At 44.5% G+C, this 23707-nt stretch overlaps 1 protein-coding gene across 2 annotated transcripts in view; it reads right to left on the bottom strand.

Annotated features, from left to right (window-relative positions):
• The window catches only part of MRTFB (myocardin related transcription factor B), a 197314-nt gene that overhangs the window by 19759 nt on the left and 153848 nt on the right, over positions 1-23707 (bottom strand). Inside the window, exons 9-15 of one of the 2 annotated variants that reach the window (XM_028117628.2) lie at positions 18815-18949; positions 16196-16443; positions 10845-10977; positions 9074-10081; positions 7297-7434; positions 4420-4578; positions 3929-4066 (exon numbers count right to left, since the gene is read on the bottom strand). In XM_028117628.2, the coding sequence (XP_027973429.1) occupies positions 3929-4066; positions 4420-4578; positions 7297-7434; positions 9074-10081; positions 10845-10977; positions 16196-16443; positions 18815-18949 (1959 nt within the window). The remainder of the gene's footprint in view (positions 1-3928; positions 4067-4419; positions 4579-7296; positions 7435-9073; positions 10082-10844; positions 10978-16195; positions 16444-18814; positions 18950-23707) is intronic. The other variant, XM_028117629.2, reaches the window with a different exon arrangement.

Here is a 23707-nt window from a genome sequence, read left to right as displayed (position 1 = left end):
AGTGGGAGGGTTCTGAGCTCACTTCCCATGGACACATCAAGTATGTAACTAAATATAGTGAGACTCACTCTGAAAATGACCTGAAGACTAACAGAACCTCTCTCTCCCACAACTAAAGATATAGTGAAGGCCACACAGGGAAGGGAAGGAGGGGCAGGGAAGTGGTCAAGAACCACCCCTGGCACGGTGATCTGTATCACCCATGAGCGTGGAAGTCCTCCATGAGGAGCAAGGGGATCAAGCCCCACAGTGGGCAGCCCCACCCTGGGGATCTGCAATGGGCAGATGAGCCCCAAAAACCTCTGGCTTTGAAAATCAGTGGGGCTGGAGCCAGAAGGCTCTAGGGAACTGAGATTCTGCTCTTAAAGGGCCAGTGCATTTTATCACTCAGTCTGAGACCCAGCACAGAAGCGGCAGTTTGGAAAGTGTCTGGGTTATATGCGTAGGAGACTTACTTTTTAGGGCATGTGCTGGGAGAGCTGGGATCTGCGGGAACTCTGTGTATGAGTGTAAATACTGGTGGGAGCCAGCTCTGACACTGTCCATCCATCCTTATCTTGCTAGCACTGCTTGCCTGGCCCACCAGCACACCCACAGACGTCTCGGCCCAGAACAGAAGCGGAGTGCACACAGTCCAGACAGAGGACACCCCTGGAGGGCCTGGTTCTGGTGAGCAGGGGGGACTGCATTCCTGGGCCTCACAGGACACCCTCTATACAAGGCCACTACTTTTAAGACCAGGAGATGTAGCTGGCCTACCTAATACACAGAAATAAACCCGGAGTCAGACAAAATGAGGAGACAGAGGAATATGTTCCAAATGAAAGAACGACACAAAATCTCAGAAAAAGGACTACATGAAACAGAGATAAGCAATCTTCCTGATAAAGAATTCAAAGTAATGGTCATAAAGATGCTCACTGGATCTGAGAGAAGAGTGGGTGAACTCAGAACTTACACAAAGAAACAGAAAATATAAAAAAGAACCAAAGCTAAGAATAAAATAAATGAACTGAAAAATATACAAGAGAGAATCAACAGCAGATTAAAGGATGCAGGAGAACAGATGAGAGATCTGAAAGACAGGGTAGTGGAAATCATCCAAACAGAACAGCCAAAAGAAAAAAAAGAAGAGAAAAAAATGAGGCTAGGTTAAGAGACCTCTGGGACAAGTGTACTGACATTTGCATTATAAGTGTCCCTGAAGGAGAAGAGAAAGAGAGAGAAAGACCCAGAAAACTTATGTGAAGAAATAATAGCTGAAAACTTCCCCAACCTGCAGAAGGAAACAGCCAGCCAGGTCTAGGAAGCACAGATAGCTTCAAACAAGATGAACCCAAGGACGCCCACATAATAATCAAAATGTCAAAATATAAAGAGAGACTCTAAAAAGCAGCAAGAGAAAGGCAACTAGTTATGTACAAGGAAAGCTGAGTCTTAGTTTTCAGCAGGAACTTTGCCAGAAGGGAGAGGCATACTATATTCAAAGTGGTGAAAGGGAAAAATCTACAACCAAGAATACTCTACTCAGCAAGGCTATCATTCAGAATTGAGGGAAATATAAAGAGTTGCTCAGGCCAAGAGAAGTCAAAGGAGTGACCACTAAAGTGGCCTTACAAGAAATGTTAAAGGAACTTCTTTAAGCAGAAAAGGCCAAAACTAGAAGAAAATTATGAAAGGAAAAAGTTTCACTGGTAAAAGCAAATGTATAGTTAAGGTAAATCAATCACTTATAAAACTAGTATGAAGACTGAAGGACAAAAGTAGTAAAATTAGTTGTATCTACAATAATTAGTTAAGGAATTCACAAAATAAAAAAGATGTAAAATATGACATCATATACATAAAAAGGGGAGTAAAAACGTAGTACACAATTCTAGAATGTGTTTGACTTAAGCAACTATCAACTTAAAATACCGTACTATAGATAGGATATTATGTATGAACCTCATGGTAACCACAAAGCAAAAACCTATAATATACAAAAAATAAAGAGAAAGGAATCCAAGTATAACATCAAAGAAAGTTATCTAATCACAAAGAAAGAAAGCAAAAGAAGAACTATGAAAAGAAACACAAAAACAACCAGAAACAATTTTTAAAAATGGCAGTAATTACCTATCACTTTAAATGTAAACAGACTAACTGCTCCAATCAAAAGACACAGGGTTCCCAGATGGATGGAAAAACTTAAGACTTACCTAATATGCTGCCTATAAGAGATTCACTTCAGACCTAAAGACGCATGTAGACTTAAAGTGAAGGGATGGAAAAACATATTCCATACAAATGGAAGCCAAAAAAAAAAAAAACCCGCTGATGTAGGAATATTTATGACAGACAGGGCTACTCAGTGATGGACATGAGGGCACTTGATGGAATGAGCACTGGGTGTTATATGCAACCGATGAGTCACTCACTTCTACTGAAACTAATAATACGCTATATGTTAACTCAACTGAATTTAACTGAAATATGCTATATGTTAACTGAATTTAAAAACAAAACAAAACAAAGCAAAATGAAAGCCAGACTTTAAAGCAAAGTCTGTAGCAAGAGGCAGAGAAGGGCACTGCATAATGACAAAGGGATCAATCCAGAAAGAGGCTGTAACAACCACAGATATCTATGCATCTAACACAGGAGCCTCTATCTATCTACCTGTCTGTCTATCCATATAAAGCAAATATTAACAGACTAACGAGAGACATTGACAGTAATACAGTAATAGTAGGGGACTTTAACACCCCACTTACATCAACTAATAGATCTTCCAGGCAGAAAATCAATAAGCGAACAGTGGCTCTGAATGACACATCAGACCAGACAGACTTAATAGATATATATGGAACAGTCCATCCCCAAACAGCAGAATACACATTTTTCCAAAGAAGACATCCAGATGGCCAACAGACCTAGAAAAGATGCTCAACATCACTCATCATCAGGGAACTACAAATCAAAACCAGTAGAGACCATTTTGCACCAGTCAGAATGGCGGGTATCAAAAAGACAAGAGATAACAAGTGTTGGTGAGGATGTGCAGGAAGGGAGCCTCAGGGTCCTGTCGGTGGGAACGCAAACTGGTGCAGTCACTGTGGACAACAGTATGGAGGGTCCTCAGAAAATTAAAAACAGAGCTACCATGTGATCCAGCAATTCCACTTCTGGGTACTTATTTGAAGAAGACAAAAACATTAATTCCAAAAGATATATACATCCTTATGTCTACTGTAGCATTACTTACACTAGCCAAGATATGGTAGCAGCCCAAGTGTCCGCTGGTGATGAAGGGATAAAGATGTGCGACACACACTCACACACAGGAAAATTACTCAGCTATAAAAAAGAATATTTTTCCCATTTGTGACAGTAGGGATGAACTAAGACAGAATTATGCTAAGTGAAGTAAGTCAGAGAAAGACAAATACCAAATGATTTCACTTACATGTGGAATCTAAAAAATAACAAATGAACAAACAGAACAGAAACCGACTCAAAAATACAAAGACCCTGGTGGTTGCCGGAGGGGAGGAGTGGTGGGGGAAGGGTGAAATAAGTGAGGGGGATGAAGAGGTACAAACGTCCGGGTACAAAATAAATCATGAATGCAACGCACAGCATGGGGGATACAGTCAGTGATCTTGGAGTAACTCTGTGCGGTGACAGATGGGAACTACACTTATGCTGGTGAGCATTCCATAATGTCTGTAAATGTCCAATCACTGTGTTGTACGCCTGAAACGAATATAATATTGTACGTCGACCCTACTTCAATTAAAAAAAAATAGCATTTAAAATGCCAAGGAGGTTCCTGGCTCTGAAATTTGTGTTTCTTTCGCGGCCAAGTACACATTCGACAAGGGAGTCTGTGTGAGGATGACACCCCAGATGTAAGCCCGTGGACGTGGCCACTGGCCTCACTTACCTCTGGAAGGGAGGACTGGGCACTGCGCGTCTGCTTGATGGCCTCCTCGTAGCGGGGAGGGTCTTTCGTCTTGGGGACTGGGCTCCCAAACAGGGAGTGCTGGACGACACACTGCTGGGGTGGCGGGGGCGAGCCGGGCTGAGGCAAACCGAGGGAGACACACGTCAGCTCTGGGCAGCGAGCTTCCTCAAGCCCTGGCCAGGCAGGGCTCTGCCCTCTGCATGGGGCAGCGCCATCATGGCATTCCTCAACTCGCGAGCCTCAGGACCTAGGACCCGTGTGGCTGACGGGGGGCCACCTCGTGTGGAAGGGCCACCTTCACTGTGGTAAGAGCGAAGCTGCCCCCTAACAACTGTCACCACGGTATTTTGGCTCTTTTGTCCCATGCATACTGATACTCAGTCCCTCCAAGGCAGAAGCGCTGGGTTTTGGAATGCTCTTGTACCCCAGGAAGCACCCCTGTTGCTGGTACTCCATGCTCACAGCATTACCTTACTGGAAGTGGTAGGTCCGTTCTGCAGGGAGGCACGTGGGGCACCTCTGGACTGCAGAACGCTGGTGGGCGTCTTACTGACAAAGGGCTGCTGGACTGCTGGAGCGGGTGCTCTTGGGTAGGGGAGAACGGTGTTCGATGCCGAGGTTGTGAAGACCTGTAATGAACCAGTGTTTTCCATTCAGTGTGTTCTTTTGCTCTTCCTACCAAAGAAAACCATGTCTTCGGACAAGGGGCAGCAAATGTTTGCTGGAAAGAGCCCTCATACTCAGTTTAGGGCTTGCAGGCCCCGGCTCTCCAAGGTAGCTGCTCCACTCTGCTGCTGCAGCCCAAAGGCAGTCTCCACAACCCAGAAATAAATGGGTGGCACTGGGTTCCAGTCAAACTTTACCCACAGAGACAGGCCCTGAGGCCACGGTTTGCTGACCCTGATTTTCTGGCGTCAGTCATCCCTTACTCAGTGGCCAGTCTTTGATGGCAGCGGGGACTGCACCTTCCGGGAAATCAGCATTTGCTCAGAGTAATTTTTCTCTTAGGCGATAGCTGAATTTCTCCTGTTCCTCACCAGGGTGATCTCATCTACTCTCATGGCTTTCATGTTCACGATTAAGCTATTAACCCCCCAACCCACCCCTCTTTTCCAGCCTTGCTCCCAAGTGCCACAGCCACATTTATAACCGTTATAAACATAAATTTGGGACATCTCAAATTTAATATATTCCAAACTAAACTTTCCCCTTTCCTCCCACCACCTCCAGTCTCTGAGGAAAAATAATTCTTGGTTCTACCTTCATTTATTTTTAAAACTTTGGTAAATGGAGCCGTCAGTCTCCTCTGCTTTCTCCCCTCAGCGCTCACACAGCTTCGGAATGCCTCCTGAATCAGGCCTCTGTTCTCTGCTGTCCTAATCCAGGCCCTTGCTATTGATCACTGGAAAACTGGCACAGCCTCCCTGCTGAGCCTCCCTCCCCCGTCAGCCCTCCACAACAGTTCCGGTCTTGACACCCACACCTGATGGAGCCCCCACACTCCTGGCTCCTCTGTCCTTCATGGTAAAACCTTCCTGTCTGGCTGGCACACGAACCTTCTACCACCTGGCTCCTTTTCTAGCCGACCTCAACAGCCACACGTGCTGTGGCCACACTCAATTTTCCAGTTTCTTGAACATTTCTGCAGATCCTTATGAGGCCCCATTTAAAATCTGCCCCCTTCTGAGAAGGTAACTTCCGCTCTGTCGGTGAGCGGTGAGGATTCTCTCCTGTGGAATGGCCGAGTGTGTATTTGGCCCCCATTAGGAGCCAAAGGTTTTATGGACTTTTGCAACTGTATTTCACAGAGCTGATTTACTCGTAAAAAGATCTAATATACTTTATACCACGTATTCAGAAAGAGAAAAACTTACCCCTATATTTCTGTTGTAAGTATACATATGTATTTCTCAAGTGGGAAAGTATATTTATGTGTGTGTCATATATCCCTACAAACGGTACCACTGCTCTGGGTGAGAATTTCTAGAAGTAAGCGTACTCCCCTTTGAAAAAGCTGAATTTTCTTCTTTTTGGTACAATGATTTCTTCCTTCAAAATGGAATTAATGACCCCTGATTCTAGTTTTTTCAGACTAAGTGAATAAGCCCTTATTTATTCTTGTCTATATCCTGTTTTGCTCTCTCCTCCCTAAAACAAACTGTCTTGACAATATGAACATTCACTAAGCTTATCACTATACTAAAATGTTATTCTGAGCCCAAAGTAATACGCAGCTATAAGTCCTTGCTCACTGCGTTTCCCAGAGCAGATTCCAGAAGAGAGCACAAGTTGATGTGACTACCAATGACCCCAGGCATTGTTTTTGTCTCTTGCTCAAGTGGTCTTAGCCTAGACAGTACACACCACGTTGGGCCATGTCTACAGGTACACCTCATTATCCAAGTTTTTTTATGCTGAAGATTAAAATTCTGGGGCTAATAATTCTCAAGGTTTAAAATAGTAAGACCTGGGACAACTGGGTAGTTCAGTCGATTAAGTGTCCAACTCCAGATTTCGGCTTAGGTCATGATCTCAGGGTTGTGAGACTGAGCCCTGTGTCGGCTCTGCACTGGACATGGAGCCTGCTTAAGATTCTCTCTCTCCCTCTTCCTCTGCCCCTGCCCCCTTATAAAATAAAAGAGTGAGACCTATTTTTGAGGCCTTTAAAAGTTTTCTCGCAAGGAGATGTGCACATAGCTCCACCTACTGGATTAAGAGGGAATTTTGGTAACTTTGGGGCTTTCACATCAGAACTTTTTGGTAGGAACACATGCACAAGTTACTGAGCCCTAGACCAACACCGTCATTTTAAAGACGAGGAAAATAACACTCAGAGAAAGTAAGTGAATTTTGCATAAGGCCAACCACATAGGAAGTTGGGGAACCAGAATAACCAGGCCTGGGTCTTCTGGCTCTAAATCTGCAAGATGGCAAACTCTTAAATATACAAAGATCTTACTCAAGGCAAACCTTTCAGAAAGTATCTTTTTCATCTTCAAATCTCTCTTCTCAGGGAGCAGCACTGCCCCCCCCAATAATTAATTTGAAATTTAAGTCCCAGAAAATCCTACATATGAGGATTAAAAACATACTTTTGAAACTTTACTTGGAAAAGGGGTTTAAGTGTTAAGATGAGCTAGCTTTCAGTAATACAGAACTCTCTTCCCCAAATAACTAGGTAATCCACAGCCAGAGGCCACGTGACCTGAGGCCCACCCGATGGGAGAAACATCACACAGAAGAACAGGTGCTTCCCACGAGGAGACTGCTTTGCAGATATTGCGGGATTGCTGAGCAGACAAGAGCACACGTCAGCGACAGCCTGCCACCTGTTAGCCTTCACCCACCTTTCTAACTTGCTGAGGCTGACTGAGCACATGTGGTGTGAAAGTGTCTTGCTTCTGAGGTACAGTCTGGGCTAAGCCTGAGGACAGGGTGGCAGTTGCTGTCTGAGGCTGAGTCTGGATTCCTGCTTGTGCTGGAGTCTAGGAAGCAAATAAAAAATCAATTTAATTGTCAAAATCAATCTCAGAATCAAGAGTTTAGATGTGGGGGCACCTGGCTGGCTCAGTCGGAAGAGCGTGTGACTCGATCTTAGGGTCATGAGTTTGAGCCCCACGTTGCGCGTAGAGATTACTAAATATATGTACATAAATTAAAAAAAGAGCTGAGATGTGGAATAACAGGTCATGTGGGGATCATATCTGAAATGAAATTATTTACAGATACACACTTCATCAACACATAGATTTGAGCCTTAATTCTAAACCAGAGAGTGAAACACCAGACCAGTTGTTTTCATGCTCTGATTGTTTCTTAAGTGGCTAAGATTTTCATTTGAAAATTTTGGGAAAAGGGAACACTGAAATAAAAGCCTACAGGAGCTCTACACATACTAGGTCAGGTGTTGTAATGATTGTAATAATTGGAAATCTCTGAGGCCCGACTGCCCAAACTCCTGCTTCTAAGCTGCAGGATGTGCTCCCTCTGGGGGCAGTCAGCCATGCGCTGGGACACACAGAGGTCCAAAATAAAACACAGTTCTTGTTCTGAGAACATCAACTCTCCTGGAAGAATTGGTTGGAAAAAAAATGTTCAGAAGAGCCAATATTACAGAGTGAGTAGACCTTCAATTTCATAGACACTGTAAAGGTTAAACAGGGGAATTGGAATTTTTGCACATGCCAAGGGCCTCAGGTCATGCTTCCTAACCCCAGGGGTATGGGACCACTCCTTTCTGCCATTAAGAGTGTCTGGGGCATCAAAGTTGAGGAGCACTGCCCCAAATGGGTTCTGTTTACTTGTGGCCCACACATTTTGTTGAAAACTATCAAAATGCCTTACATAAAAAGAGCCTAAGGTCAATACATGGGTTACGTAGGCATAAAAGGAGGTTTCTTGCCTACCAGTGTTTTATCACCTCTCTCAACAACATCCTCACTCCTGGGTTTGTGGTCCCATTTCCCTTAGATACCCAACATGCCTTTGGCATCTTTGCTTCACTGGTGTCTTTTGAGAATTACATTTAGGAGGTAGAATATAGGAGTGGGCGTCAAAGTGAAAGCTCTGTAGTCAGAATTACCCAGCAACTTACCAAACCTCTGTTTCCCTATCTCAAAATGGATGTTATCACTTAGACCTTCCAGAGGAAGCAGGGACTAAAGGGAGTAAGCCCTTCAAAGTACACGGGGCACCCAGCTGGCTCAGTTGGAGGGGCGTGCGACTCCTGATCTCGGGGTCGTGAGTTTGTGTCCCACACTCGGTGCAGGGATTACTTAAATAAGTAAAAAAAATACAGTACTTGATGCTGTGCCTTGCACACAGAAAGTGCCCCGTGACACTAGCTATTCTGATGATGCTGTAACTAGTATTTAAAAACGCCTGCATGCGCGATAGGGTGCTCACTAAAGATAAAAGGTATGGAAAGTAGAAAAGCACCGCTTGTGTGTTTCTGCCATAGGGAAACAGTGCTAGCTATTAACATTTTGCAATTGGAATCTACGCCCCCGCCCCCCATGTCCTGGCACCCCGAAGCCCGGCGCGGAGGCATCTGTGAGAAAGCTGAGGCAAGCTTGCACTCTCGGCAGGCTGTAAGGCAAAGGAGTTAGAAGACACACTTCACACCTGGAGTTTGAGGCTGCCTACGGGGAGCTGCACTGAGGTGACACTGGAGCCTGGGATGGACAGCGGCAGCAGCAGCTGGGCCGTCTGCGTGGTCAGTAAAGCCTGAGGCCGAGCGACAAGGGCAGGCGGTGGCTGTCCCTGCGAACTCACGTAAAACTGCGGCACCACGCTCTGCAGCTCCGCCTGCGCCCCGGGGACCTCCTGCTTGATCACTACCGCCTTTTTGGCCGCCAGGGCCTGGCTCCCCGTTGCCAGGGGCTGGCTGGCGGGCGGGCCCGGCTGCCTGGGGGCGGAGCAGTCGCTGGGCGAGGTCTCGTCCTTGACAGAGCCGCCGCCGTGCTTCTGGTCTAACTTGGCTGCAGGGCTGGCCGCAGCGCTGACCTGCGCTTCCAACAGCGGAGGCTGCCGCTGCCCTCGCTTCTCCACCTCGAGCTGCATTTTCAGAACTTCCACGAGCTTCTGCTCTTGTTCCAGTTTCCTCTTGAGCTCCTCGATCTGCTTCTCCTTCTCCTGCAGCTTGCGGTCCTTCTCAGCCGCGTCCAGTTCCAGACTCGACAGCGTGCTGCTGGTGGGGCTCGGGCTGTCGTCAGGGCCCGTGACGCGCAGAGGGGATGAGCACAGGAACTGCGCCGGCGACATCATGGTCATAATCTCGGTGAGAGTGTCCTCGGTCCCGAGACTGGACTGTTCGGAGGGGGACGGCGAGATGGGCAGAGGGGAGCTGACGGTCTCGGCGTGGGAGACGGTGCCCGGGCCCGCCGGCGGCACTTCTGCCTTGAAGGAGGAGCCCGAGCTTGACACAGGGTTGTGCAGTGTTGTGATGGGCAGGGCCACGGTGACGTCGGGGCTACTGGTGACTATGGCAGACGCGGGCACCGCCAGGACGCCCCCCGCCGCGACGCCGCTGCTGTTCATTTCCTGGTAGGGTTTCAGGCGCTCGATGAGGTCCGGTTTGGTGCCTGACACCGGAAGACCCCTTAGCTTCAGTTCTGTCTTCAGTTCTGACACCTGCAAGTACAAACAAGTCACACCTCTTCCTCCAGCACTGCAACTTCCGACAAATCTCTGGGACACTTGGACGGGAAAAGGGCCTAGGTCTGTCAGCTCCCCATGACCACACACTGGCAAGCGGGAGGGTTTCTCTTCCTAACCCACAGATACACACAGCTACAGACCCCAAGCACTGCAAAGACCACTGATACAGCAACGATTTATGTCCAAGCACTGAAAACTGAAATCGTGATGAAAACCGAAATCGTGATGAAAACCGCCATACACTGACCATGTGCCAGACACAGCTGGGCGTGCTTTATCCTTTCAACTCATCTGCACAGGAGGTGTTGGTATTATTATTACAATTCCTAGTTCACAGAGAGGTTGACTCACTGTGGTCCGAGCTACCATGGATAACCGAAGACTGAGCTGCGGTGGAAACCCAAGCAGGCTGGCCTGGGAGATCAGATTCTTGACCGTTACATTTTTCCTGCTTCTCCCAAACCTGGCAGTGAGCAGGGAAGAAAAAAACAAACCTGCCTCTGCAGTCAGAACTGGTTTGGTGTCTGCACATGGTATATGCTCAATGAATGAGAATCATTACTGGTCATTTTAAAAGAAACTTAATGGACATAAACAGAAAGTGCCTCTACAGAGGTTATCTTATGTTGGTAAAGTCTATTGAAGAAAACTTATCTACACACACTAGACAAATCTGGCAAATCATTTACCTTTCCGTGGTACCTGTGAGCGAAAAAACTCTACTTGCAATTCTCACCTTTAAGTCATCCAAGCTAGAAGGCAGAGGTCCCGGCTTTCTCACAGGAGCAGATGTATTCTGTCTTGGAGTGTTAGGTGTGGTATTGTTCAGAGCTGAATTCCCACTGTTGTTATTTTTGTCATTGAGTGGCCTTCAAAAGAACAAGAAAATGAGAGAGTTTATGATAAAATAACTTCTGAATTTGACCTTGTTTCTGCTAACATTGTTTCTGTTAACTCGTGAAGAGAAAAATGCCACGGTCATGGGTTGGAAGACTCAGCATTTTGAAGATACCAATCAAATTAGATCGCAGTGAAGATCCCTGCAAATTTTGTTTGTTTGCTTGCTTGCTTGGTAGAAATTTAGAAGGTGATTCTCAGCTTTATATGGAAATACAAAGGACCAAGAAAGGCCATGGCATCCAAAGGAAAGCAAAGCTGGAGGAGTCATACTACCAGATATCAAAATTCATTACAAAGCCAGTTATTAAGATGGTGTGGTGCTGGGGGCAGAACAACAAATGGCAGAGAACGGAGAATCTAGAAACAGACCCTCACATATACAGCCTCTTGAGTTATCACAAAGATAGCACTGTAGTGCGGTAGGAAAAGGGTAGTCCTTATGATAAATGGCACTGGGCTGCACTGGGTATTCATACAGAACAAAATAGGACCCTTGACTGACCCCTACCTCACACCATCTCAAAAACCTAAATGTGAATTATGAAAACAATAAAGCTTTTAGAAAGCTTAGGATAATATCTTCATGTCCTTTGGCAAAGATGTCTTAAGCAGGACACAAAATGCACCAAGAGGGACACCTTTTAAGAGTGAAAAGTCAGGCCACAGGAGAAGCTATTTGTAATGCGTATTTCTGACAAGGCCTCATATCTAGAATATACAAAAAAGTCTTAAAATCAGTAAGAAAAAGACAAAACCCAATGGGAAAATGGGAAGATCTTGAACAAGCATATCACAAGAAAGTATATCTGGATGGTCAATACATGTGTGAACAAGGGCTTAGCCTCAATATATACGAGGAAAATGAAGAAAGAGCACAACAAAATAGCACTGCCTACCCCGCAGAGTACTGTATAATGACTAAGACTGTGGATACCAAGTACCCGGAACGTCCTGAGCTCTCAATCATGGCTGGTGGAAGTGTGAATTGGCACGACCACTTTGGAGAACTGTTGGATGCTATCTACTAAAGAAAAACCTATGCCTATCTTTTGACCCAATGGCACTCCTAGAAGGACACCTGACAAAGACAGACAGACATGAACCAAGAGACACCAGGGGAGAATGTTTATTATGGCAGTATTCATACTAGCCCCAACTGGAAACAACCTAACTGTCCCTCGAGAGGATGATGGGTGGGATCAATGAGAGAACACTAGACAGAATAAAAATTAACTGCTGCTTTCTGCACCAGTGAAGATGCTTCTCACAAACACAACGTCGAGCAAAAGCAACCAAACACGTATATGTACTCTAAGACTGCATCTATGTAATGTTCAGAAACAGGCAAGACTAATCTATGGGATTCAAGTCAGGTAGCCACTGAGAGGGGACGCAAGGGGGCCTCTTGGTCATACTGATGATGTTCTATTTCTTGATTTAGGTGTTTACTTGGCATCAATTTTCAGTTATCATTTATGGGCTTCTCTATAACCTATACTTCATTTAAAAACATTATTAAAGAAATGTTGGTGAAGCTGTTGTACTTCTGTACTCATTTTCCTAAACTCCTTTCCATATCAAAACCAGGTCCCCATCTAGCTTCTTCCCCCTATGCTACTCTTGGCAACAATGGCATTTCTCTTCTGGGTGGTTGATATCTATTTGAGAAAGGTCCACATGATTGTTGATACTGTAGAGCCAATTTCATTACAGCTCCAGGCTTTATTGTTATATAAGCCTTGGTGCTGAAGCAAAGAGACTCTGGATTCCATATTCTGAAAGAGGGAGAGGTCCCCAGTTAGATGAGCTTTGTCAAGTGAGTTTTAGGAAGACTGTGTTTGAAGCCATTTCTGGCCCTGTCAACAGCTAACTCTTGACATCCTTTTTGGGGTCTTTTAAAATCTGCTTAAATTTTGTGGCAGTTAAATATTTTAAATATTTGAGATGAGGTTTCTTGAAGTTTGGATGGAATGACAAATGTTTTATGTATCATTTTTTTTTTCCTTTCTAAAAATTCAGTTTTAAAATCTTCTATTAGAATTATGAAAACAGGGCGCCTGGGTGGCTCAGATGGTTGGGCGTCTGCCTTCGGCTCGGGTCATGATCCCGGAGTCCTGGGATTGAGTCCCGCATCGGGCTCCCTGCTCCTTGGGAGCCTGCTTCTCCCTCTGCCTCTCTCTCTCTCTCTCTGTCTCTCATGAATAAATAAATAAAATCTTTAAAAAAAAAAAAAAGAATTATGAAAACATTGGGCGCCTGGGTGGCTCAGTTGGTTAAGCGGCTGCCTTCGGCTCAGGTCATGATCCTGGAGTCCCGGGATCGAGTCCCGCATCGGGCTCCCTGCTCGGCGGGGAGTCTACTTCTCCCTCTGACCCTCTTCCCTCTCGTGCTCTCTCTCTCATTCTCTCCCTCTCAAATAAATAAATAAATTATAAAAAAAAAAAAGAATTATGAAAACATTTAATGTAAATCAGAATTTCTCAACCTTATTTTCATTACTTTCCCTGCAAGGAGCTTTTTTAGGTTTCATTTTTCCTAATCAACCTCCCAGTGAAATTTTAATACCACAGATGTACTGCATAATTACCTATGTACTGTGTGTCTGCGCTTTCTTAAATAAAAAGTGCACGATTCTTCCCGACCAACTTTTGCTCTCTTGTGAACAATATTATCTCCCTGAGAAGGCACGATGTAAATTAATTATTCTATCGGTACTGTCTTTTTGGTTGAGGTTCTATAATACCCTACTTGCTACTATGATTAACAGTTCAGTGTTTACTTCAACCTTTGAAATAACAAGAAGTTGATCAGGTTTCTCTCCAAATCGACAGAGAAAGGAAAGGTGGTGTTGGGGGGGGACCCTGCTGAATGAGATGACAGTGCAGACGAGAAACCCAAAATTCAGACACATGAAGGGACCTTCCAGGACCCTCCACCAGGGTGCGGCTACACTGGGACCACAGTCCTGTCTCCCAAGGCTGCGGCTCTTCCCGAAGTACCAGAAGGCTGTGTCATCAGGTAGAATCACACTGGATGGCTGCTATAAGACTTCCACATTGTTCCCTGTGCTGGAATTGTGGTGAAAAGAAACACTGTAACAGAAAACAACCGTTTCCACTTTCAGGACGAGGAAATTACACAGAAGTGATGTTCGGTCTTTGTGTGGTGAACGACTACAGAACAGTAAGTGATCTTTCCTCCTCGTTCTTTTTGTGGGACGCTCTCCTTGGGTGGTGGGCTTGCTGCTGCAGTGGTGGGAATGTTTAGGGAGGGGGGGGAGGCTGCAGCCTTCGTGGAAAGACGAGGAACTGTGAGAGACCAGATCCTCAACAGCCGCCGATGTACTCGTCCCATCTACAGACTGGCCCCACACAATTTCTTTCATTACAGAAAAGACTATTTCATAGATAGCACAGCAAAACAATCCCTTTATGGGATTTTCAGTTTAACAGGTTTCCTTGCCTGGGAGTAGGGTCAGTCATTTCAGCTCTTCCTGGAGTTACTGTGAGGAGGAGGGTACGTCGCGTGCTGAGCACGCTGCTCAGGGCATTGTAAGGCGCATGGAGATGGGGGCCAGGGTTCGAGCTCGCTTCCCTGGTGCCCGGTGCCAGAGAAGGGCGGCGGCAGGGGAGGACGCCTCCCTCGGGCCTGGACAAAGCTGTAAAGCAGCGGCCGTTTGCCTCTGATACTCTTCCAATTCTCTTTGGTCTTCCCTGGTTCCCTTCCAATGTCAACATCTCACTCAGGCCTGCCTGCTCTTAAAATACTAACAGTCTACACAAATTCTTTCTTTCTTCATCTCTGCGCCCTGATGTTTTAGACTGAAGTACTTTACAGTAAGGTCTGAATGACTAATAGGTCTAATCTTCTTCGAGATACCAGGATCTTAAAAGAAAAAAGTGAACTGATAATCGTTAGCATATGAGGAGATGGTTCTTAACAGAGGAGCTTTTTAGTGGGTCTTACTCCTTTTCTACGCCTAGAAAACAGGACTCCCTATGGAGGAATGCTTAGCATACGTGTAGACAACAGGAGTCAAGTTCCTACAGATCATAAACTGAGTGGCTTGATCTCCGAAAAAATTTTTTCTTCTAATGAAATTTTGCATCTTTTTTTTTTAAGTTTCTTTCTGTGAGTTGAATGTAAATATCCCTTTCTCCTGAAAGCTGACGGAAATGAAAGATAAGGTTTTTTGCATTTTTATCTATGTTTCCCAGAAAATGCATACTGAGGATGGCTATCTAGAAATTTTTTTTAGCACATAATTAAAATTTGCAATGGATGTCTTGCTACGGATTCAGTCTTGGAAGCTGGTGGAACTCACTTCCTTCTGTCCCTCCCAACTGGGCTCAGACTCTGGAAACGTGTTCCTTCTCCACAGTTGTTGGTCACCAAGACCTTTAGTTGTCTTTGAAACATCTCTCATCTGTTCCTTCCTTCCCGTTATCAACGCCCTTTCATCTTCTCACATCTACTTTGTTGTGAAATTCCTGTTTTTCCTATTTCCAGACTCCCCTTCATGACCAGCATCAAACTATTCTTTCTCGTGCTTTGATTCCACCATGACAGGCTTCTGAATCACCTGCCACATCAAGATTCAAGGCTGCCCAGCTGCAAGTTCCTCCAGACAGTGGCTCAACTCAGTTTTGTCTTCTACTTTTTTATTCGGGCTATTTTTCTCATCATCCAATAACTAGGCACCACCCACTCCTTCCTCTGTTCTTGCACCAAGATCATCCCCCTTGGCCTGAAAGGGCCCCTCCCTAGTTTCAGGCTCTTTCCCATATAAATATCCCACCTTTTTCATAAAGCTTTCCTCGACCACTCCAGCTTCTACACTCATCTGTCTTTTTTTTTTTTTAACTGTTCATAACAGGTCTTACACTTTGTATGCCTTTACCATAGCATCTAATGCTACTTGGGTGAATAACAGGCCAATCTTTCCTGGGTGAGTTATTGTGAAAAGTCACCTCTAACTTGAAAGGTTCGGAACGGATTTCAGAGGACAGAAACCGGGCTGGCATGCAGGCTGCTCTCACGGGGACCAGGGCTAGCCACTGGCTGCTAAGCTCTGGTGACATGAGGCACCAGTCAATCCCAACGGCCAACCTTTGGAAACGAGCGGTCCCTGTGAAAGGACCGGGGTACAAGGCACTGTCAGCAGCGCGCGCGGCCCCCGCCCCGTACTTGAGTGGCGCCGGCAGGATGGTCTGGTAGTTGTAGTGCTGCTGCTGCTGGCTCAGGATCTGCAGCTGCAGGAAGAGCTGCTGCTGCTGCAGCAGCCGGGCGTAGTTGGAGTCCATCTGCGGCTCGTTCTTCTCCCCTTTCTGGTCGGGGGGGATGTACTGGTGGTACTTCAGCTTCTTTACCCGGGGCTTGGGGTCTTTGCACTTCTTGCTGCGGTGTTTGTCGTTGGGATTCTTGGGATGGCTTTGCTGTTTTTGAGAAAAAGAGAAGAACGTTTTTAGACATGCTGTCACAGGCGGCCTGTTCCACGGTGTGCGCAAAGGACTGGAGAGAAAGACCAGAGGTGCGCCTCAGCAGCCAGGGTGGCCGCCTGGGAAAGCGAGAGACTGAATATGTACCCAGAGTGAGGAAAACGTGTGTACACTTCCCCTGACCAGGAAACCTGGCCCGTAGAACTGACCTTCTCGTGCTGCCTTGTTCCTTTAGAGTAAGGGAAGGATATGCAGCTCAGCAATACCTATTCACGTTCAACAGTTACTCTGGGTGTCTCGTGCGGACACACTGTGAAGGGCTTACACACAGTACCTGCCAGTGAAAAGAGGCTGCGTGCTCAAGATACAAATGGGAGAAGATGAGGGGTACTTCACTATAACTGTGGACTATTTCATAGTCATTAAAAACATATTCTTTAGAGGATACGTACAAAGAGAAAAATGCTTCTTTTGGAATAGAGCAGACTATAAAGTTATGTATTTCTTTTTTAAAAAAAAAATTTTTTTTTAAGGGGGAAGGGGAGGGGCAGAGGGAGAGAAAGAGACAATCTTAAGCAGGCTCCATGCAGGGCTCAATCTCATGACCCTGGGATCATGACCTGAGCCAAAGTCAAGAGTCGGACACTTAACCGACTGGGCTACCCTGAGGCGCCCCTCAAGTTATGTATTTTTAAGGAAAATACACATAAAATACTGCAGTCTCACAGTATTAATCAATTCACCATCATCTGCTTATTGTGCTATCAATAACAGATTTTATTCCTGGTCTTTTCAAAGTGATTACAACAATGGATGGGGTCTCAGTTCCAGAGGTTGCACTCTGTTATGTAATGATAAAACCACGGACTTGGCCGACCAGGAAGGTGCCTACGGGAAAAGGGAGGGAGACGGGCACATACTAACCAGGGTTACCTATTCATTGGCACATGCTCTCATGAAGTGAGCGTGGGGAACAGCTTTCCTCACAGAAAAACCCCACGAACTGCGGTCTGTTTCCTAGTGTGCATCTGTCTTTTCCTCTCCTAGCACTGTCCTAGGATCCCCAACCCAGCCTCTGAATCTCACATTCTTCAACAATGCCCTAGAATCAAAGCCCTCCTTAAAGAGACACTAGTGAAGGGGAGAAATCCAGAGAACAGGAGAGGCTGAGAACTCAGCATCCTCAGGGACAGATGGATCGGCATCCAAACTGTCTCTGTGCCATTTGTGGCACATGCTTGGGGATGTGGGCTGAGCAGGAGAGCTGATGTTATTAGCTCAGCTGCCACGTGCCACACTCTGGAATTTCTGGCTCCAATACTAAGTGATGGAAGATGGTGAGATACACTGATTTGTGCCCCGAGGCCACAGACACTGGGCTGCACGGAGAGAGAGAGGCTGGAGTAGAAAGAGAGTCTTCTCTGCAGGAGGGTCGAGGACCACGACAGCACCAGACGGGGGACGGAAGTGAGGAATCTGGGGAGGCAGAAAGAAGGCCTGCCTGCCCTTGGGGAGCCTGGATCCTTCCCAGCCTCGTTACTTCTTCCGGCCTCACTTCTGGAAGGTGCTGGGAGGGTTGGCTAGCTCTCCAGAGTCCTTTTTCAGTTCTAAAAGTTTGACATCAGTGTTCTGCTACATTTGGCAAAGCCGTATCTGAAATGATGACACTCTTCCTCTATCACCCCTCTCCCCCGCTTTACTCAACAGTTCTAAATACACTTAAAAAAAAAAACTTTAAAAGTGTACTATACATTACGGATTTTGATCTTCCTTGGGGCTTGTTCTAACTGGATTATTTGCACCCAGTAAAATGTAGGGAACGGTGCCACCAATCTGCAGCTTATCTGGAGAACAAACCAAGCTTCGACAGGCCAAATCTGCTAAATCAAAAAACGGAGCCGCTTGTCTAAAGCCTTTAACCTGTCATGTAATATATCTGGAACAGTGCTGAGCCTGACCTTGTGTATAAAGTCCAAAATTATGTTACCATTAAAGACATCTGTTTGTGAGGCCCCTGACTCCCCAGCGTTGTGCTACAGTGGCCCTATCTCACTCTACTCCCAGTGTTTCTTTCATCTTGGCAGCCTGGATGGTGGCAGAATTGGGAACTGCTGATAAAATGTATCCTAAAGCCTTTCTGCAGGGCTCTGGGAGCTTCATGGAGACCAAAGTTTGTGCGGTTCTTCTGTGACTAGAGAACAATAGGGCATTTGTTGAAGGTGGTAGTTTCCAAGACTGAGGCGTGATCTAGCAAGTCTGCCTGTGGTTTTGGTTTCAAGGCTTCAGACTGAAAGCCAGGCTGGGCAATGTAGACTTGTGCCTTTGTGTCGGTAAAGACCTCAAACCAGCGTGTGTGCAGGGAACCTACCTTTACCAGCGCTGGCCCAGGCTTTGCTGAGGACACAGTGTTCGTGGGGACCACAGGAGCTGTGGACCTGGTGGGGGGCTGATCCGTAGTAGGAGTTTTCAAGAATTCAGGAACTGCTGGGGACAGTGAAGTAAACTGGTGGAAAAGGCAGAAAGGGAACAAGTAGGTGAACTCAATGACATAAAATTAGAAAAACCAGAATTAGAAGGGAATGACCTCATTATTTTTTTTTTTTAAAGTCCACTAGAAAAGAAACAAAAGAAAAATATACTATGATGTCTGAGACCCAGATGGTGGAATAACATGCTTTACCTCCATGGAGCCAATTAGTTAGTCTTTGCCCCAACAGCAATGAAAAGCTAAAGCTAAATAAGGCTCGATTGACTCCACCCTAGTAGTGTTTTCTCAGAAATATGGTCAGAACCGCCCTGTTTTGGCAGAAGAAAAGTCCCAAGGCTCTTGTAAAAATGATCAAAACAATATATGACACTCGTAAGGTTCTCTTGCTGTATAGATCACAGTAATAATCCTGGTGAATTCAAATGTGATCTTTAGTCTTTGTTACAGGGTCTGATCAATCCTCTCCAGCACACCCTGGATCCAGGGCCTAGCAGCATGTGGGTAAGAAAGTTCCCATTCCTTGGAGGCCCACTCCACGTACGGGTCCTTAACTGTACTTTACAGCTTATGTCCTGGTGTCCAAGCCTGACTGGTACTCTCCTTAGCCATTCCCCCACCGCCCCCCCGCCACCGCCGCCCCATTTCCTGCAAGAGGAGGGCACCTGCTGAATGTATTCTGGTAATATCGACTTGTTTCACTGATGCACCCTCACACCTAAAGGAAGAAGCTAGTTTGTTACCAAGGCCAAAAAAGCAACCCCGAAACCTCAATTTGGAGTCACGTATTAACAAAGGAAGCGACCTATGGCAGGCCTTGATAGCTTTTATCAACAACCTAACAACCCACTTCCACTAACAATCTACTTTAAGTAGATTTTAAGTAGTCACTTACCGGAAAGAGATCTTCCTATTATAACGGATCAGTTCAATGTTGCGCAGTGATTACCACATGGACTTAACTATTACTGGACTTGTTTTAAGGAAACTTGATCCCTTCTTCCTCTATCCCTTCCACTCCCCCACGTAACTCTCAAATTCATTACAAGAATCGAAGTCAGTTCTTTTGCTGATGTATTTGGGTTTAAGAATAGCACACTGTATTTTTCCTCCTTAAAATAAATGACCTGAGAACTCAGAGGCTATTTAGCAGCAAGAAATATGAAGCTTGGCAGATACTAGTTACTCAATAAATATTTGTGTAATGGGTGAATGGAAATTCCTTGTGGCTTTACTCATGCGGGGTGAGACTCTCAAGGCCAGCTGGGACTGTGAGTATGTGTGTGGGTGTGCAGTGAACTGTGCTCACCCATGTGGGCTCTCTCCCTGAGCTCGCTTTTCCTTTTTGCCACTGATTTCAGCTTTTAAGTAATTATAAACTAACAGTCAGTGTTGACAATAAAAAGACTTGACTTTTTAAAGATGGCTACACAGTAGCCCCCTCAGCCACAGTTTATCGTACTTTCAGGGACCCATGAGCATCTGTGGTCTTGAAGCAGATGACCATCCTCTGACATACGGTCACAAGGTCAACAGCAGCCTAAGGCTACGTCACATGCCTCCGTCATTCACCTCACTTCATCTCATCACGTAGGCACTGTATCCTCTGTCATCACAAGACAAAGTATGGCGAGTATAGTATGGTAAGATATTTTGAGAGTGACTTTTATTACACTATATTGTTAGAACTGCCCTATTTTGTTATTATTGTTGTTAATCTCTTACTGTGCCTAATTTATAAAGAGAACTTTACAGTGGTCGGTACATACAGGAAAAAACAGTATACGCAGTGCTGCGTACCATCTGTGGTTTCAGGCATCCCCTGGGGGGTCTGGAAATGCATCCCCTGTGGATAAGGGGAGACTACTGTACTCAATTTCATTCAAACAGACATGAAAGAAAGGGCTTTATCCGAGAGTCTTGACACCTGTGTTCCAGGCTGACTTCTGCCCCCAAAAGGCGCAGAGCCAGCCACCTCCTCAGTGAACCTCTGACATGAAGTGGAAGGTCAAGGCCAGCTAATCACTGCTTTAAAGGATGTGGTTTTATTTGTTTCCCTTTCACTTTGCACATTTGCTGGAAGTGAGGATATTTATCTCCGGGTCAATTTTCACACAGGGAAAAACATTCCTTGGCTGTTAAATAGCTGACATATGAAGAAGAACCACATATTTGAATATATATATCTACGAGAAATAAATATATAGACAGATATTTCCTTGCAGATAAATTCTACTAATCTGGCAAGCTATTTTACCAGTCCAGCCCCCACTGACTGATATGATAGCAATGACACATTTGCGAGCAGTCAGTGTTAATAATCTGAAAAATAATCCAGAAGTATGAATGTGGTATCAATTATAGTATGTATGAAAATGATTCTCCTGTATTTCTAGACCTTGCCTAATTGACCTCAGCCTTGATTACTGATACTCTCATCTTATTAGCTCTTTTGGTATTTCAGTGTGACTTTGCTACCCAGAAAACCACAGACCCCAGTGAAACACAAGAATAACCCCACTGAGATACAGTGATTATTAATATTACCTACTCTGAAGATAAATTCTAGTTAAAAAGGGAGAAATGTCTAAACTCTTCTTTACATTTTGCCAGTCTTTTTTATGTGCTTTAGAAACGACCCCTCAAACCATCTTACATCCTACCTAGATGTGAGGATCCTGGTGGCTAGAGTTACAAAAAATAAAAAAAAATCTAAGTATCTGTACTTCTGAAAGGACAGTATTCCAAAAAGGATGAAAAGAATAAAATAAAGGATACTACACTTATTTTATTCCACAGTAAAGTGAGCAATATGTTAAAATCTTAAAAGAATGCTTTAAATGTTTAAATTTCCACTGAGACCTAAGTTCACCTTTTGTACTTTCAAAATTTCGTCTCAAAATGATTCAGAATCTTTTCTCCAAGAAAACAAAAAAGCTGCAAACTTTGTTTTGTTTTATTGGATCTTGACCGCTGTTCCCAAGCTACAGGTCTCATGACCTCCAATTCTTCAACTGTCATCACGACACCATGACAAGAAATGTCAGAAAGACATTGCTGTCTAACGATGAATATTTAGGCTTTAAATAAAACTGAAGAAGAAAGCACTCTGAACCTTAAAGACTGACTGTTCTCCTCTTAGAAACTGTTAAGGGAAAGTTCTGCTACAAAGACAAAAATAAGTCAGAGTAAACGTTTAAGTTGATTAAAATTTTATAATGTATCAGGTGTCTGCACCCATTCCTTCTGTAAAGATAATACACTTGTCAGGGACCAATCACTGTTCTCTGGTAAGTTCCTTTTTTATTAGATTTCTTTATGCAATCTAGAGGGCAGAAATTAGGTATTTAAAAACAAAGCTTTTTTGGTACTGTAGATTTTAAACCTAAAATAAATGTGTTTTTAATTTAGGATGCAGCAGAGATCTTAATTAAGATGGGAATATGCAAATAAGAAATTCAAAATGTAATTCTTCTTTAAATATTGTTTCCATATTCCAATTCCCAGACAAATAAAATGGATACTAGTATGAATGAGCTGAATACAAATCAAAAACACATGCTTTGTATATTTAATAAATGGATCTTTTATGTAAATTCTAGTTTTGTTAAAATCTCTCTTAGCATGGACCACTCTGTTTATGTAACACACAGTTAAAAGTTTAGGCATTTCATTTTTAGTACACGTAGTTGAACATTAAATTAATCTTTTGGCACAACATCTGGTGGACATTTAGCTGGTACTTGACGACCTGATTAGTAGTGAGGATTTGCATGTGTCCCTCATTTAAAAAAATCTATTATTTAAAAAAATTGTGGTAAAATATATTTAACATAAAAGTTACCATTTAAACCATTTCAAAGTGTATAATTCTATGGCATTACGCACATTCCCATTGTTCTCTGTCACTAACATCCATCTCGAAAACTTTTTCATCTTCCCAAACTGAAACTCTCTATCCGTTAAACAACAGTTGCCCATCCTGGCCTCCCACCAGCCCCTGGCAACCACTATGTATGAGCTGACTGTATGAGTGTGACTAGTCTGGGTAGCTCATAATAGTGGAATCACACATTTTTCCTTTTGTGTCTGGCTTATTTCACTTAGCGTAATATCCTCAAGGTGCATCCATATTGTAGTGTGGGTCAGAATCTCCTTTTTTAAGGCTGAATAATATTCTATCATATGGATGTACCACATTTTGTTTAGCCATTCATTTGTCAGTGGACACAGGGTTGCTTCTACCTTCGGCTTTGTGCATAATGTTGCTCTCAACACAGCCGTAGAAATACCTGCTCCAGTCCCTGCTTTTAAAGCTTGTAGGCATATACCCAGAAGGGGAATTTCTGATCACATGGTAATTCTAGTTTCAGCTCTTTGAGAGAAGCACCATACCATTCACTATAGTGATTGCACCATTTCACAATACTACCAAGAAGGTAGAAGGATTCCAATTTCTTCACATCCTTACCAACGCTTGTTAATTTTGTTCTTGAATAGTAGCCATTCTAAAGGTGTGAGGTGCTATCTCACTGTGGTTTTGATTTGCATTTCTCTAGTGATTCGTGCTGTTCAGCATCTTTTCATGTGGTTACTGGCCATTTGTTTATCTTCTTTCTTTCTTTCTTAATTTTTAAGGGGGGAAGGGCAGAGGGAGAGAGAGAGAATCTTAAGCAGGCTCCACACTCAGCATGAAGCCCAATGCAGGCCTCCATCACACGACACTGAGATCATGACCTGAGTCAAAATCAAGAGTCAGACGCCTAACTGACTGAG

The sequence above is a fragment of the Eumetopias jubatus genome, unplaced genomic scaffold (genome assembly GCF_037043125.1).
Source record: "Eumetopias jubatus isolate StellerSeaLion01/CBP00866 unplaced genomic scaffold, mEumJub1_p1.0 scaffold_12, whole genome shotgun sequence".
NCBI lineage: Eukaryota > Metazoa > Chordata > Mammalia > Carnivora > Otariidae > Eumetopias > Eumetopias jubatus.
Note: the sequence above shows the minus strand (reverse complement) of the source record. Positions and strands in the feature narration are given on the sequence as shown.